The sequence below is a fragment of the Schistocerca gregaria genome, chromosome X, assembly GCF_023897955.1.
Source record: "Schistocerca gregaria isolate iqSchGreg1 chromosome X, iqSchGreg1.2, whole genome shotgun sequence".
Taxonomy (NCBI): domain Eukaryota; kingdom Metazoa; phylum Arthropoda; class Insecta; order Orthoptera; family Acrididae; genus Schistocerca; species Schistocerca gregaria.
The window spans coordinates 671,568,780-671,586,510 of NC_064931.1; the positions used below are offsets into that span (position 1 = coordinate 671,568,780).

At 37.7% G+C, this 17,731-nt stretch overlaps 1 protein-coding gene across 3 annotated transcripts in view; it reads right to left on the reverse strand.

Annotated features, from left to right (window-relative positions):
* Positions 1-17,731, reverse strand: part of LOC126299189 (uncharacterized) — a 508,703-nt gene that overhangs the window by 34,369 nt on the left and 456,603 nt on the right. For all 3 annotated transcript variants that reach the window (XM_049990966.1, XM_049990965.1, XM_049990967.1), the window contains exons 6-7: positions 8,097-8,250; positions 4,231-4,331 (exon numbers count right to left, since the gene is read on the reverse strand). In XM_049990966.1, coding sequence (XP_049846923.1) covers positions 4,231-4,331; positions 8,097-8,250 — 255 coding nt within the window. The remainder of the gene's footprint in view (positions 1-4,230; positions 4,332-8,096; positions 8,251-17,731) is intronic.

Sequence of the window (17,731 nt, forward strand, 5' to 3'; positions counted from 1 at the left end):
GTAACAGGTCAGGTGTATCGGGACGTCATTTTGCACCAGTATGTCCACCTTTTCAGGCGTGAAATGCGTCCCACCTTCCTCCCGATGGATGATAACGCATGGCCCCACTGAGCTCCCATCATGGAGGAGTACCTTGAAACAGAAGATATCAGGTGAATGGAGTGGCCTGCCTGTTCTACAGACCTAAACCTCATAAAGCACGTCTGGGATCTCATTTGGTCAACGTATCACTGCACATCATCAAATCCCTATGACACTTCAGGAGCTCCGACAGGCACTGGTGCGAGAATGGGAGGCTACACCCCAGCAGCTGCACAACCATCTGATCCAGAGTATGCCAACCCATTGTGCGGCCTGTGTACGAGTGCATGGTGATCATATCCCATATTGATGTTGGGGTACATGCACAGGAAACAGTGGTGTTTTGTAGCACATGCATCTTGGGATGGTTTTCTGAACTTATTACCAATACCATGGACATACAGGTCTGTGTCGTGTTTGTTCCCTATGTGCCTATGCTATTAGCACCAGTTTTGTGTAGTGCCACATTCTGCAATTATCCCTAATTTATGAGCATGAGTGTAGTCCTGGCAATACCAGTCATGACCTCTTTTGTGCAGATGCACACATATTACCCGAACTCTTATGGGACTTGGTAATAATGTCTTCCACAAGTAATGAGTGTGTTGGGTAGGGACACTACGAATGTAGTGTGTGGACACATAAGGTGAGAATGTGGGTCTTGTGGGAGGTGTGCATGAGATATTCACTGCAGTCGCACTGTCCTCTGCACCTTGGTGGCTCAGATGGATAGAGCGTCTGCCATATAAGCAGGAGATCCTGGTGGTTTCAAGCCCCAGTCGGGGCACATATTTTTACCTGTCCCCATTGATATATATCAATACCTGTCAGCAGCTGAAGGTATTAATATGTAAATCTAATTTTGTTTCTCTACCTTTGTGCTTGCTAACACTGACCAACCCATTCTAAGCACCAATATCCTTATGAAAAACATTTTGATTGTGGACTTGCATTGCACAATGCCCACCTTGTTCATACAACCAATGGACTGATTATTTCCAGAATCAAAGAACAATTGACATCCTACATTGAGTTCAGGAAGGACAACCTCACAAGCCTATCCTGCAGATGACAGAATCTGGTGGGAGCAGTATCACATGAACCTGGAATCAGTAATCCTTAACTTGGAGGAGAAGACTGAAGCAATTAGTTGTGAAACAAATGAATTATATCAACAGAACAAAGTTGTGGTAGCTACTATTTTGGAAATTGTGTCCAACCTTCAATTTGCTCAAAACTTGACAGAATGGATCACAGCAGAACAAAGAGCAGTTATTTCTTCACCCTCTTCAATAGCCTCCAAGCCACTATGATCTATGACAGATAGGGGTGTGGTAAGACACAAAATGGTACACCACATATGGCAAATCTGCCAGTTTCCTCATGTGATCACAAAATAGTGCCTGATCATCTACATGAGACCAAGGTTGTCTTCTACAAGATATTACAAAAAGGTGTCATGCACCAACTGAAACCTATTGTCCTCTACTCTGCATCTCATGCATAAAAAAAGGCTCATGGCATCCATGTGGCAACTATCAGGCACTGAATGCCAGAACCATTCCAGACAGATACCCCATGCCATACATCCAGGATTTCACAAATTCACTGATCAGCAGAAAAGTTTTCAGTGAGTCAAGTTGTCATAAAAGATACAATCAGGTATCTATGGCAAAGCCAGACATATCAAAGACTGCATTGATTACCCCACTTGGGCTATTTGAATTTTTGATAGCTGTTTGGGTTTTAAAATGCTGCCCAAACTTGGCAGTGTTTTCTGGCTGGTGTAGGCCAGCTCACTGATTTTCTTAACTTGATAAGGTTTTGGTATTATCAGAAAATGCCAAAGACAGTGACAAACATCTGAATGAAGTGCAAAGCAGGCTAAGTACCCATGGAGGCACTCTCAATGAAGGAAACTGCATGCTCAGTGAATCAGTGGTAACTTTCCTTGGCTACAGAGTGTTGGTCCAAGGCATCTCCCCTTTACTGGAGAATTTGGAGATGTTATGTTCTTTCTCTCAACCTCAGAACAACAGGTTTCTCAGGATGGCAAACTTTTATCATTGCCATCTTCCCTGAACTGCTGCCATTTGGACACCTCTAACCAACGCATTAACTGGAGATGACAGAAGTGGCAAATGCCCCCTTCTGTGGACAACAATGTAAATTCTGCTGTCAGGAACCGCAAAACTGCCCATCTGATGTGGTGGCCCTTGCACATCCCACCCTGAACCATATCTGACCATAACATTGGATGCCAGCCAGTGCATGATCAGCACAGCACTCCATCAAAAAGCGAACAGACATTGGTAGCCATTGAGTTTTTTCCTCACAGAGATTACAGTTCACTCAAATTTGCTAGAATGCTTAACCAGGGAACTCCACACAATGTATGAGAGCATTAAACATTTCCACCCCTTTATAGAGGCCAGACTTGTCACTATTTTCACTCACCACAAACCCATTGAAGAAGCTTTCCAGAAAGTCAATGACAAGTGCTCCTCACCATATTGAGTACATATGCCAGTTTATTATGCTCATGCATCACACCCACACAAAGCTGACAATGTTGTGGCAGACTATTTCTCACACATTAGTTGACTGAACATCACGTTGAAATGTATAGAAACTGCCAGTCCCCAGCTTTCTAACTCACAGCTGCAGAGAATATTAACTGACTCATCCAGCCTGTATTTACAACTACTGGAAGTATCATGCAGCACAGCTAAAATATAGTGTGATGCCTCTACTACTGGACTGAGACTGTACATTACACCCAAGTTTCCATTGCATCCACAACCTGGGATATCTTAGAATGAACTCCACAGTGAAACTGGTGATGGACTGTTTTGGCATGCACTTGTACCCAGTGCCAATGCAGCAAAGTGGGACACCACTAGATGCTCCAGTAGGCCAATTCCCAACATCAGCAGAGTGATTCAGGTATTTCCACATTGATTTGCTCAGGCCCCTTCCCCTTATGAGGGTTATAGGCACTTATTTATGGCACTGGACCATTGCACCCAGTCCACAGAGGCCATCCTGATCAATTATATTTCCATGGAGACAATGACATGGGCATTTACTGGAACTCGAGTGGCATAGTTGAGGTGGCCCTTTTCCATTACCGCTGGCCAGGAGCATCAATATGAATCATCACTTTTCCAGGAACTGTTGATGTCATGTGGCTTTCAGCACCATTGAACCACAAGCTACCAGCCGGCAAGTAATGGTGTGGTGGAAAGGTGGCACCAGACCTTAAAGTCACACAGATCTGCCAACAAGATTTCTGGAAGCACACATTGCCACTGGTGCTGTTAGGTCCATGTACTGTACTGAAGACTGTCATTGGATGCTTGTCAGCAGAGAACCACTACACATCCCAGCAGAATTTCTAGCACTCGCTGCACTTCCTGGCGAGGTAAATTTATACAACTATATGCAACAGCTCTGTAAACACACTGCAAAGCTTCATACTAATCCATTGTTGCAGCATGCACTCACTCAGTTTTTAGACACAAATCTGTCAAAAATTGTTCATATTTCATGCTCCTCGTGGGTAATCTATAGCCTCCATATTATGGCCTGTACCCCGTTTAACAATGTGACACACATGGAATAGACATTATTCTCCAGGGAAAATGAACCAACATTTCCATCAAGTGGATAAATCTGCTTGGGTGCTTTTGACATCTTCCAACAGTTCCCCAATGTCCTCAAGTGCTCCTGTGACAGGAACTGTGAGCCCAGCATCTCTGGTCAGCTGTGCCATGAGACTGTAGGAATTGTCTACCTTGACTGGCAATCCACACATGTGCAGACCACAAGGTCAAATTCATGTACCCTGATATCTCTGTTGTTCTGCACTTTAGGACATGGGCTGTGTGAGAGTGATACAATCAGTAATTGAGACAGTGCACTCTTTGCAGTGCATCTGTATAAAACCCCTCCTTTGATTTTGTTTATGGTTGGCAACTGCTGATGATTCACATGTGGTGCTGTATTGGTTGTGCTAGTAAAGTCAATGTTTGCTGAACAGTACCCGAGGACATGTTATTTTTGTAGTATGAGTGCTCCTATAATTCAATGCCACTTCAAGCTAAAATGCAAGGGACTTCCACTCTAATGATTTAAAATATTTCTTACAGTTCCTTGATGTCTTCTCCTTCGGCGCTTTTTCTTGTGATGCTTCACAGAAATTACTTCTGTGGGTGGAGGCTGTGGAGGACCTCCTTGAATTGTGAGACCTGAAACAATTTTACATAACCCTCCTTCATTTGTACATCTTTAACTGACAAACAGTAATAAGGATTTATGTTCTGTTGAAACCTGTAGTCAGTGGTACACAAAATGTAATGAAAAGGATGAAATATGATTAGTTCAAATGAAGCTGCATCAGAAAAATAACAGAACTGTACATGGTGCAACAATAGTGGTAAACAGTAATAAGCAGCAGTACATAAAATTTCTTCAATTTAATGAGTAACATGTCTAATAATAAAAATAAATAGAAAGTTCCATAAGGATCTGAAACTTCCTGGCAGATTAAAACTGTGTGGCGGGCCAAGACTCAAACTCGGGACATTTGCCTTTTGAGGGCAAGTGCTCTACCAACTGAGCTACCCAAGTGCAGCTCAATCCCCATCCTCACAGCTTTACTTCTGCCAGTATCTCGTCTCATACCTTGCAAACTTTACAGAAGCTCTCCTGCAAACCGTGCAGAACTAGCACTCCTGAAAGAAAGGACGGGGCATGAGTCATGCTTCGGTGGCTCAGTTGGTAGAGCACTTGCCAGCGAAAGGCAAAAGTCCCGAGTTTGAGTCTCGGTCTGGCACACAGTTTTCATCTGCCAGGAAGTTTCATATCAGCACACACTCTGCTGCAGAGTGAAAATCTCATTCTCTCCATAAGGAGCTATCGTAAATGAAAACATATGTGCCTGATATAAACAATTCCATAAACAGCAGAGCATTAAGGACACGACATGTATATGACTGTAAAATATTACAGTCTTTGGTTGATATTTCATGAGTAAGGAAGCCAATCATGTGTACCTTATTTGTGGACCATTTTTCCATATTTCTGTTCATATTCGAGTATTATATCATTATATTTCAATCTGAAAATTTCAATCAGCTGCTGGGAAAGAAGTGAACTAGGTGCACAGTCTTTTAATTTTTTCTTTTGTTACCACAAGACAGATTTAATTATTTAACAGACAGAAACAACAAATAGAAGCTATTTATTATAAATGTAGAAGCAGCAGCCATTCTTCCTGCAAAGCAGAATTTTTCCTACTAATTTTGTTTTGTGAAACTCAACTCATGTAAGCAGAAGTAGTAAACAGTACTGATTGGGAGCATGTCATGTACAGTTTAAGATTTTGATAACTGCTTCTCTTTTATTAATCAGCTATTCATAAACTTCTGATTGGATATTTAAAATAAACAAATGACTCTAGTTTCAGGGTGGTTATGGGGCTGGAAAAGGAGACTTTGAAGGTCACATTGCGCTAGTCAGTTCTCTGTTGCATTCTCCAATGTGTAAGCAGCAATCAGACTGAAAATAAGAGTGTTATTGTGTGTCCCACTAGTTGTGAGATATGTTCTGTCATTTGCTTCCTACAAGCAGGAGTCAGGGCCACCAACATTCATCATTGACTGTGTTGTGTGTAGGGATAGGGATGAAATTGTCAGTGATGATGTTGTGAAGAAGTGGAGCAGAAAATTTAAGGTTTGTTGCACAGATGTGCATGATTAAAATCATCAAGAAAGACAATCAGTTATAACTGATGAACTCATGGAGCATGTTGCCAAAATTGTGCGTATGAAATGTTGTGATGCAGTTCCTGAATTTTCTGATGGTGTTCCTCAGATTCCAAGCACAACCCTAATAACATTGTCACTGAGATGTTAGCCAACCATAAGTGCTGCACACAGCGTGTACCAAAATGAATTGTATTGTACGGAACTGGGAATCTAGAAATGATGGAGAGGCTTCCGCCCCACCGTAGCCCTCAGTGGTTCATAACCCCACAACAGGCTACAGCAGTCCAATCACCCCACCACTGCCCCACACTGAACTCAGGGTTATTGTGCAGTTCAGCCCCCTGTGGACCTCCCTGGGAATGTCTCACACCAGATGAGTGCAACCCAAATGTTTGCGTGGCAGAGTAATTATTGTATATGCTTACATGGAGAAAGTGTTTGTGCAGCAATCGCTGACATAGTGTAACTGAGGCAGAATAAGGGGAACATGTGCTGAGGCAGATGGAAAACCACCTTAAAAACTATCCACAAAGTAGCTGGCACACCGGACCTTGACACTAAGCCACAGGGCGTATTCATGCCAGGAACTGGCATGGCTTACCGCCCAGAAAGCAGTGCGTTAGACAGCATGGCTAACCAGGTGGGCAACAAAATGTATTACTGATATTCACAAAACTGAAAGAATTATCATGCAGAGGTTTATTGTGAGACTCGTTTGAAATTCTGATGGTCAGCCCAAAACAAACAGGATTGGATGACTAATGGAGAAACCATTCTGCTTCACAATGATACCTGACCAAATACTGCAAACTAATCAAAGGAAAAACTATGACATTATAGGCGGGAGATTTTTCAGCATCCTTGCTGTAGTCCAGACTTATCACCAACCAACTTTCATCTCTTCATTAAACTGATAATAAACTCAAGGATGCTGTCAATAACTGACTAAAGCACTAACTGGCATAACTCTTTGATGAAGGGATGAAGCACCTGGTGTCATGGTGTGACAAAAGTTGGAATTCAGGTAGTGACTACATGAAGAAGTAATGTCAACATGTAAGTGCAGACTAAATACAGAAAAATAATTTCCTTTTTCTTTTTTGATAGCCAGTGAGAGATTAATTTAAGAATAGTCACCATATAATCTGACTTGTTCTACACCCTTGAAGTTTTTTTGTGACAGGCACTAAAAACACGAATTAATAAAAACTAGACACTATTACTAGTGTCTAACATGCAAAGAAGATAACACTGCCTCCTTTTTCACCTGTGACTTGTGGTTTCATATGACTTTGGTTCAGAGCTCTGTGCTTTTCTGTAATGACTCATTGTCATGAAGATGCTGTAAGCATGGGGAAACTTACCATTATAATCTTGCTTGCAAATTAAGGTATCAGTCACTTGTATGCCCATGAAAGTGACACAAGTTAACTTCAATTATTGGTATTTTTATAGTTTTTTTTAGATTTCATTGTTTTCTATTTTATCATGTGTTTTTATTTCTCAAAGTAATAAAATTTAATGATGTAGGAAATATAACTTATGTTCTTTCGAGTTGTTATGTCTTTCTGAACCTTTTACATGACCTATTGCAATGTTTTGTTGGTAATGTTGGCTCTTTCATTCCCTAGTAGTTCTGTTTTCTTCCTCCTTCCCACTGGCTGAACATTACACTAGACGGAGTGTATTGCTGAAAATAAAATTTAATGATGTAGGAAATATAACTTATGTTCTTTCGAGTTGTTATGTCTTTCTGAACCTTTTACATGACCTATTGCAATGTTTTGTTGGTAATGTTGGCTCTTTCATTCCCTAGTAGTTCTGTTTTCTTCCTCCTTCCCACTGGCTGAACATTACACTGGACGGAGTGTATTGCTGAAAATAGCACTAATAAATTCAGAAAATATTTGTATGCATATGTATTTATGGTGGAACACCTGAAGTCTAGCCATGAGATAATTGTTATAGAATGTTCTCCTTAACCTTGAATAAGAGAAAGAGAATAAATATTTCTGTCAGTCGTAATAGCTTACATTTATGAGTGGCACTACAATGATACAAATTATTACCTCTCATTACACCATAGCCTTATTTACTGTACATAAATTTAAATCTGACTTATTATCAATCTACATACTAATGTGTTTTTCAATAGAGAAGACTTTTCTTTAAAAATAGTTTGGATCTTTGACATTTTAAGAACTGTAATTTCAGTACATATGCAAAATATGATAAAAATCTTACCATTCATACTGAACACAGGGGGCCCAAACATATAGCCTGGGTAGACATATGCAGGAGGATGGGGTGGGTAAAAAGTTGGCTCTTCCTCACAAGCTATAACTTCTTCACATTCCTCAGGACTTCCAGGAGATTCTGAGCTCTGTGGTCCAGAGTTCTATTAAGAAAATAATAGTTATAAATTTTATGTATAAACACTTTCTTGTCATATTTAGAGACTAATTTATGGTAAGGTACTTACTAATATTGGCACTTCATCTAAGCAACTGGTCATATATAAGTGCTAATAAATTAGAGTTAGTTTGTTACTTTCATGTTCCATGGATCATTTGCGTGACTAATCATAATCACATTAATATTACACATTCATACATAAATGCTGATCATCTACATTAAAATAATATTACCATACTTTTATGAGTTAATAATTCCTACTCATCATCTTTTACACATCACAAAATTAGAAATTCATCTACAGAGGAGGAGGAGTTGTCAAGAAAAAACTTTTCCAGTTTGACTCCAAATTTAGCTTTATTGTCTATTAAACATTTTATGTCATGTGTAGGTGTTCAAAAATATTGGTGGTTGTGTTGTGCACCCCTTTTTGTGCCAATGACAAACTTACTGTGGAGTAATGAATGTTATTTTTTCTTCTGGTACTGTAATTATGTACAGAATTGTTCCTTTTGAACTGCAGTGAATTATTCACAACAAATTTCATGAGAGAATAAATACACTTTTAAGCAGTGGGCAAAATGCCCAACTCCTTAATCAGATGTGAACACAATGATCAAGGGTGAGCACCACATATTCATACAGCACATTTCCGAGCAATGAACACTTTACTTCTTAAAGTTGAGCTGCCCCAGAACATTATTCCATATGACATTATTGAATGAAAAAACACTGAATATGTCAAGTTACTGATTTGTCTCTTGCCAAGATTTGCAATGAGTCAAAGTGTAGATGTGGCTGAAGTTAGTTGTTTTAGGAGTTCCAATAACTGTTTTTTTGAGTTTAAATTCCATAAATAGGGACACCTAAAAATTTTGGTGTTTCAACCATAGTTATCATTTCTGCACCATGTGTTAGACTTATCATTGGGGTAGTACCTCTAGATATGCAGAACTGAATATGTTGCATATTTTTGAAATTGAGAGTGAGACCATTCACAGAAAACAGCTCAATAATGCTTTCAAGGACATTATTTACCACTTCTTCTGTTGCTGAATGTATGTTTGAGTTGATTACAATATACAGTAATGATTGGAGGCACTAAATATGTTTACAAGAATGCATTATCCAAAGCCATTAACAATTTGAAAGAACTTTTGAGCTCTACAGTAAGAATGCCAGTAACTGTCATTCGGATTCCCCACAGATATGATCTTAAAAGCACTTCTATTGTGAATGAAGAAATCACTAAGGCCAATAGACAGTTTGAAAAGATTTGCTAAGCATTCAAGAACTCAGATTCATTGTGTGTAGATTCCCTGGATAACATCTAAATAGCAAGGGAAAGACCATTAGGCGGTAAGATGTGAGACTTCCTCAGTTCATTAGGCAGATTCAAGAATACTGAGCCTTTTTGCCTCCTTCATCTGGTATCTGATTCAAATGTATCTTCTGCAGCACAGAAAACATCACCGTCATCAGAAGCAGAACAGCCTACACCACTGGTACCATCAACAATAGTATCAATTAAACCAGCAGAAGCAGTAAGAATCAACCACCTCTTAAGCAAAAGAAGAGTGTCACCACCAGGCCATTTCAAGGATTTATTATTGGTGATGGCAGTAATCAATCAATGAGGTAAGCAATGTGACAGATTCTAAGGATGGCAAATCACTAGGTATATCAAGTCCCCAGGAGTAGACAACATTCTGTTAGAACTACCTATGGCCTAGGGAGAGCCAGCTATGACCAAATTCTTCCATCTGGTGTGCAAGATGTATGAGACAGGTGAAATACTCTTCGACTTCAAGTGGAATATAATAATTCCAATTCCAAAGAAAGCTAGTGCTGAAAGGTGTGAGAATAAATAAACTATCAGTTTGATAAGTCACAGTTGCAAAATACTAACACAAATTCTTGACAGATGAATGGAAAAACTGGTTGAAGCTGATCTCGAGGAAGCTAGGCTAAGGAAAGCCAAACCCATCTTTATAGCACTTGTAGACGTAGAGAAAGCTTTTGACAATATTGGCTGGAATACTCTCTTTCAAATTCTGAAGATGGCAGGGGTAAAATACGGGGAGCAAAAGGCTATTTACAGTTGCACAGAAACCAAAGGAATAAGAGTTGGGGGGCAGGAAATGGAGACAGTGGTTGAGAAGGGAGGGAGACAGGGTTGTAGCCTATCCCTGATGTTATTCCATCTGTACATTGAACAAGCAGTAAAGGAAATCAGAGAAAAATTTGGAGTAGGAACTAAAAAAAGGGAGAAGAAATAAAAATGTCAAGGTTTGCTGATGACACTGTAATTCTGTCAGAAACAGCAAAGGACTTGGAAGAAGAGTAGGATGGACAGTGTCTTGAAAAGAGAATACAAGGTAAACATCAACAAAAGGAAAATGAGGATAATGGAATGTAGTAAAATTAAATCAGGTGATGCTGAGGGATTTAAATAGGCAATGAGTCACTTAAAGTAGTAGATGAGTTTTGCTATATGGGCAGCAAAATACCTGAGGATGGTCGAAGCAGACAGGATATAAAATGTAGACTGGTTTTGGAAAGGAAAGCGTTTCTGAAAAAGAGAAATTTGTTAACATCAAGTATAGATTTATGTGTCAGGAAGCCTTTTCTGAAAGTATTTGTATGGAGTGTAGCAATGTATGGATATGAAACATGGGTGATAAACAGTTTAGACAAGAAGAGAATAGAAGATTTTTGAAATGTGGTGCTACAGAACAATGCTGAAGATTAGAAGGGTAGATCATGTACCTAATGAGATGGTACTGAATAGAATTGGGGAGAAGAGGAATTTGTGGCACAACTTGACTAGAAGAAGGGATCAGTTGGTATGAAATTCTGAGCCATCAAAAGATCTGCAATTTAGTACCGGAGGGAAGTGTGGAGGGTAAAAATCATAGAGAGAGACCAAGAGATGAATACTTTAAGCAGATTCAGAAGGAAGCAGGTTGCAGTAGTTACTCAGAGATGAATAAGCTTGCACAGGATTGAGTAGCATGGAGAGCTGTATCAAACCAGTCTTTGGACTGAAGAGCACAACAACAACATTTAGTAAGACTGCAGAATTAGTTTGATCGACTAAAGGATATTTCAGCCTTATGTATTAGTGGACACTGACTAAAGGAAAGCCAAGCTTGTGCTGGCAGCATAACAGGATTTGTAATTGTCAGAAGCATTTTAGAGGAACTTTTAAAGGTGGAGGAACATGTATATATATGTCAGGCCAGAAACTGAACATAAAGATATTAAGATCATTAAGAAAAAAAAGATTGAGAAATTGACCAAGTATTGTGTGTGCAAACTTATAGAACTGAAAATAACTATTGTCTGCGAAAACCATCCACCATCAGGTAACACTATGGAATTTATGGACAGTGTTGAAAGAGTTTTTAGTGAATTACAACATTTTACAGAAAGCAGTATTGTACTCAGAGATTTCAATCTTAGCTTTAAAATTAGCTATCTATAAGTATAAAAGCTGACAAGTTTGCTATGTTCAAATAATTTAGCACCAACTGTCTATCAATGCAATAGACATAGAAAGAGCTCTAAAACTATAATTGATCAAATATTTTTTGACCTGTAAATACCAGATCATGATGTAAAAGTGACTGCCACTCGATTCTCAGGACACACAGCAATAAAAATTAGAGTAAATAATGTACACAGTAGAAATTGTAGGATAAGTGAGAACTACATTGGCAGGAGATGTATTAATCAGGTCTATTAATGAGGATTTAGGATTAATTTATTCCTAAAAAAAAAAAACTGGAGTTTGGATGAATATGACAATATAGATTTGAAGGTTGAGTTATTTTTAAATAATTACAAACAAAACTATGAAGCCCATTCCTTCTTAAGTAAATGAAAGTAAAAAAAGTAGTTCTAACATGTGGATAACACAAGGGGTAAGAAAATCTGAATAGTGACTTAGAAAGTTAAGTAAACCAGCAAGATTAAATCCAGCTCTGAAACAGTATGTTAACTGTTACAGGAAATTGTACAAGAATGTCATTACTGCAGCAACAAACTTAAACTATGATTCATGTATCGTTAAAAATGAGGGTAACAAAAAATAAAATCTGTTTGGAAATTGATCAGTGGAAACTGAGGCAGAAGTAAAGTAACAAACAACGACACTGTTGTTAACAGTGAGGAGAAAACTACAAGTGCTCCTTTGCTCCTTCACAAATTACCAGTATCCTAAACTGTCATTATACAAGTGTAGCACAAAACCTTATGAAAACCTAAAATCATTCAAAGATTTATCATAACAGCTCTAAAAATTCTAAAGCTATTTTTTTGTATTCTTTAATAGTAGAAGAAGTGGAGAATAAAATTGGGAAACTAAAAAATAAACTGTCCTATGGCACTGATGGCATTCCTGATAAAGTAATTAAATGCAGCGTGTATATTGCTTTTCTGCCTGCAAATATACTTAATGCTTCTTTCAGAACCGGCATTTTCACTAGGGAACTTAAACTACCAATTATAAAACCATCATATAACAATGATGATCCTTATGATGTAAAAAACTACAGGTCTTTATCAGTGTTGTTTTGTTTCTCAAAAATGATAGAAAGTGTAATGTATGAAAGACATTCGGCCTTCCTGAACAAAAGAGGAAGATTTTTCAACAAACCAAATGGCTCTAGAAAAAGCAGATCAACTGAAACAACTATATGTGATTCCCTAAAACTTGTACTAATTACATTAGAAGGTGTGAAAATTATTTGTGAATCTCAGAGTGAACTGCAGCAGTCAACAATAAATTTGTAAGATGTACATTACCAGAAAGACTGCAAATAGCTCAGGCAAAGTTACAAACAAACAGTAACCAATTTTATGGTAATGTCTGTTCTGTGTCTCTCCTCTTACATAACAGAAAAGATGCTAAACAACAGAATCATGAATTTGCTGAACAAACACAGAAAAAACAATTTTTTAAGAACAAAACAAACATTTTTGTTGGCCAAAATATTGCAGCCAATAATAAATGCTACTCTACATCAGTGTAACACAAGAACAAAAGAGAAGTGGCTCAAATTTAATAGCCACAGGACACCTCTGTATGAGAGGAGTTCACTAAATGCAGGACTCAGGTCAGCAAATGTATTTCTCAATGCTTTTTCAAATGCTTCCAACACTGAAGCTGAAACTCTGCCTAAAAAGTATTTGTTCTCAATCATGAAGGCGCCTGTGAAGGATAATATTATTTCATGTAAAATAAAACATCATGCAAATAAACAATGCCTTGCTAAATACTAAGTAATGACTATATTATAAAAAGGATAAATTGCTACTGATTATATAATGGAGATGTTGAGTCTCGGACAGGCACAACAAAAGACTGCTAAGCAAATAAGCTTTTTGCCAAAAGCTCTTGTTCCAAATTAGACAACATATGTGTGTGTGTGTGTGTGTGTGTGTGTGTGTGTGTGTGTGTGTGTGTGTGTGTGTGTGTGTGTGTGTGTAGGTTGTCTACTTCAGAAGAAGGTCTTTTGGCCAAAAGCTTATTTGTCTAGCAGTCTTTCTGTTGTACCTGTCTGTGACTCGACATCCTCTCTGCAAGGTGAGGCTGGCTGGTTTGGTCAACTAGTTCTAAGCACTTCAGTCTGAAACCGTGTGACAGCTACTTCGTATCTAAAAAATCATTTATTGAGTAGAAGGAGCCGTCATTCAAAAATTCTTTTAATTTGTTTTTAAATGTTTGTTGGCCATCTGTCAGACTTTTAATGCTATTTGACAAAAGACCAATCACCAGAAAGATGAATTTGAATTCTATCTGAAACCATGACGTTTAATACAGTTTAGTGTATTTGGAAACATCCTTCTTTCATAAAAGTGTACACAAAAATTAAAAGAGACAGTAGGAAACAATACAGGTACATTACTTGGAAAGAAAGTTACAGGATCTTTATTAATCAGCTAGCTTGAAAATAAATAGTTTAGAATAATTGGCTATCATATTAATTACAGCTGTCAGAGAATCCTCTCTGTGATACTGGATTGAGATATTAATTCATAAAAAAACAGCTGCCACACAAGGAATTTAGAAGTTTCATCAACACTTTTGATCAAAGTCTGGAGTAAGAATCCCTACAAGGCAGAGTAAAATATCAAATACACTGAAAGACAATATAATAATGAACATTTTCCAGAAATAGTCACAAAGGACAGTTGCTGAGTATATTTATAGCAGACCACTTTGATCAAATGCTTGTAATATTACAAATGAAAGAGAGAGAGAGAGAGAGAGAGAGAGAGAGAAAGTCTCAGGTAAAGTGCTTACACTGAGAAGGGAAATGAAACCAGCCATTTTAAACAGGTAGTAAAAAAAAGGGTATTAATGAGCTTTATGTCAATGTAACAGATAAAGTCATTAATCACAGTAATGCAAAAATAAAAAGTTTAAATAAGTGCAACAGAATGTATTTTATTGTTCCCAACAATTGTAATAGAGATTGCAAAAATAACACATATTCTAAAAAGCAAAAATAATGAGAGAATAGATAGTATATCTATTAAGTGACATGAACACTGGTCTCATTATTTGATGAGACTACTGCTGTAGTAAAATCAACCACTAGTTAAGGAATATTTCCTAACTGTCAACAGTAAAAGTAAAGTAACGCTTGTATATAAAGAGAGCATATGAAAATGATAAGTCTTGAGTTGTTAGTGACAATGCAATAACGTATGTAGAGGTTGCATATCCTGTAGCAAGGAATGATTTAAGAGATGAGCTGAACAATATGTTTAAAAATGAATGTATTACAAATAAATACTTGTCTTCTTCTTATTCTTATTCTCCTTGCTGTGCCAGTCTCAGGTGTTGCCTCCATCCTCAGATACTTCTTGCCAATTATTTATTCTCATCCTGTTGCATATTGTTTTAATTTCATTTAGTCATGTAATTCTGGGTCTCCCCTTGGTATTTTGCCAAATTACTTCTTCTTGAGTAGTATTGCAACTACTTCGTCCTCTGTCAGCCTCCTCAAATGGCCACTTACTGAAGTATTCTGTAGTTTATTATGCTCATTATTGTTGTTTGTTGTGATAGTATGTTGATTTTTGTGTTGTGTCTTCTCTTCCAGCTTGCCAATACTTTGTCATAGTATGGATAAAAAATTTTCCTATAAACTTTGTTTTCAAAAACTTACAACTGGTATTCTTCCATTTTAGTTAACTCCACACTTCTAGTTCATAAGTTAGGATAAGTTTAATGATTGTAGAATATAGTTTCATTTTAGTGTGAGTAGTTTGAATCCAACAAGTTTTTATATGGTGTAGTGGGCTCTGTTAGCATTTTGCAGTTTATTTTCACTACTACTTGTCTGTGATTTTGTTTATCTAGCATTGCACCAAGAAATTTGTTCAACACATTTGAATTTATGTTTTCCAATTATTAGATGCAATTGGTTGTCTAAATCATCTCTGCATCTTTGAACTGTAATGTATTTTGTTTCTAGGTCATTTTCTTTTAGGCCAAGTTTGGAGGCTTCTTATGTGAGCACCACAAATAACTGTCCAGTCACAGATATACTTTTTCTGATGAGCCCTACATCATCTCCAGATGCTAACACTATTTCTTGGCAGGATACCAGTGGGTACTTGTCTGAGTTTACTCACAGCTCTCTCCAAGGCTTCATTAAAGAGAAGAGGGGACAGAGTATCTCCCTGTCTCAGTCTTGATTTATTTTTAAAATAGTCCAATTTTATTCCTTTCACAAAAACCCTGCTTATATTACTATCTATGTACATTTTGCAAAGATTTGTAAGTTTCAATGGAAATCGAAATTCCATAATTATGTTCCAAGGGCTCTACCTACAAATGGAGTCATAAGCTTTCATGAAAATGATGAACAAGTAATGTAGTTTGTGTTTAGAGTCCCATACTTTCTCATTCACATGGATTTGTAAAGAGACAGCATTGCCCCACCACAGCTGGGAATATGAAATGATACTACAGACATTATCAAGGGCTTGCAGCAATCCACAATGACATATGGATGGTGCTCCTGAAGATCACACCTCTCTTCTCACCATAGCAGTGCCCTCATACTGAGATCAATATAGTGTTGAGCCAGCAAGAGTTCTAGCACAGTTTGTGACCTCATCTGAAGGAGTCAGTATCATAGTATAGTACCAATTTGATAGTTAAAGTTTCTGATGGACTTGTTCATTTAAAGGTGGAACATTGTACTGCATGAGAACAGTTTCTTAATCTGTGCATCAGGTGATGCTTTAATAGTCAACTACAATTGTAACTTATCAAGTAATCCCACAGCAAAGGATTCTGTCAAACTTAAGTAAATTTTTCATTCATTTATATAATAAAGTGAAGCACTATTTCATGTGTTCTAATGTGATGAGCCTTCGCCCAGTGCAATTAAAGAACCCACAGTTGAGATTGTAGTTTCATCTAGTCACAAAAGTTTATTGTTCTGATTATGAATATATAGTCAGTAGTGGACTTACTTCTGTGAAAGCCATTTTGATAATCTCTGGTTGTATTATCTGCAGTTCAGCAATAAACAAGATAAAATCTGAAAGGCTGAGTTAACTAATGATGAGCCCCAATAGTTTTTGAAGTCTTCCCTGACTCTTTTTTTGTGTATTGAGACTATTAACGATTCTTTCCAATTTGCTGGATATGGTCTCAATTTACAAGATTACCTGTATTAGGTGAAATAAACACCTATGCAGTGCTTCTCCTCCATAGTTTAGTATCTCTGATGGAATATAATTACTCCCAGTTGCCTTCCCATTTTTTAGTCATTTGATACTTCCACCACCTACTCTTGTTTGGGTTCCAGAATTTGCTCAGTCAGCGCAATGTCTGTGAGATTGATGACTGTCAGATACATAGTGTATCTGGATATCAGAATAACACTATCAGATTTGTTTTACTTCCTCTCAACAACACAGTATTATGCCAACCATTTGATGTTGCCTTTTTCAGGTCTTTGATAATTAAATGGAAAACTGTTATTGATGACTGGGAAGAAAAGAACAGTGGGAACATTCCAAAACACAAGTTTCCTGGACTGCTAAGGAAATGTCTTGATGAGCTTGGTGAAAACTGTGAAAAGAATCTGAAATCAGGGTTCAGAAGTACAGGCATTGTCCCCATAGACAGGGAAAAAGTGCTGAGAAAATTGGCTGGATCCAAAACCACCAGTCTCAATCTTGAGTGAAATGAACCATAATGGGTTCAAAACAGAAAATTTTCTTCAGCAAACCAGAAGAAAGAAACACAACTCTCGCAAAGTAAATGGAAAAGAACAGGTGTTCCTGCATGAAAAACTATATCACTGAGAGATTGCACTACACCTACAGTTCCAGGGACTTCAAAGAAACATGTCAACAGCAACAAAGTTAAGAGACCCGGCACATCATCCAGTGATAAATGTGAAATGTATTCAGTTCATGACTCTGATTCA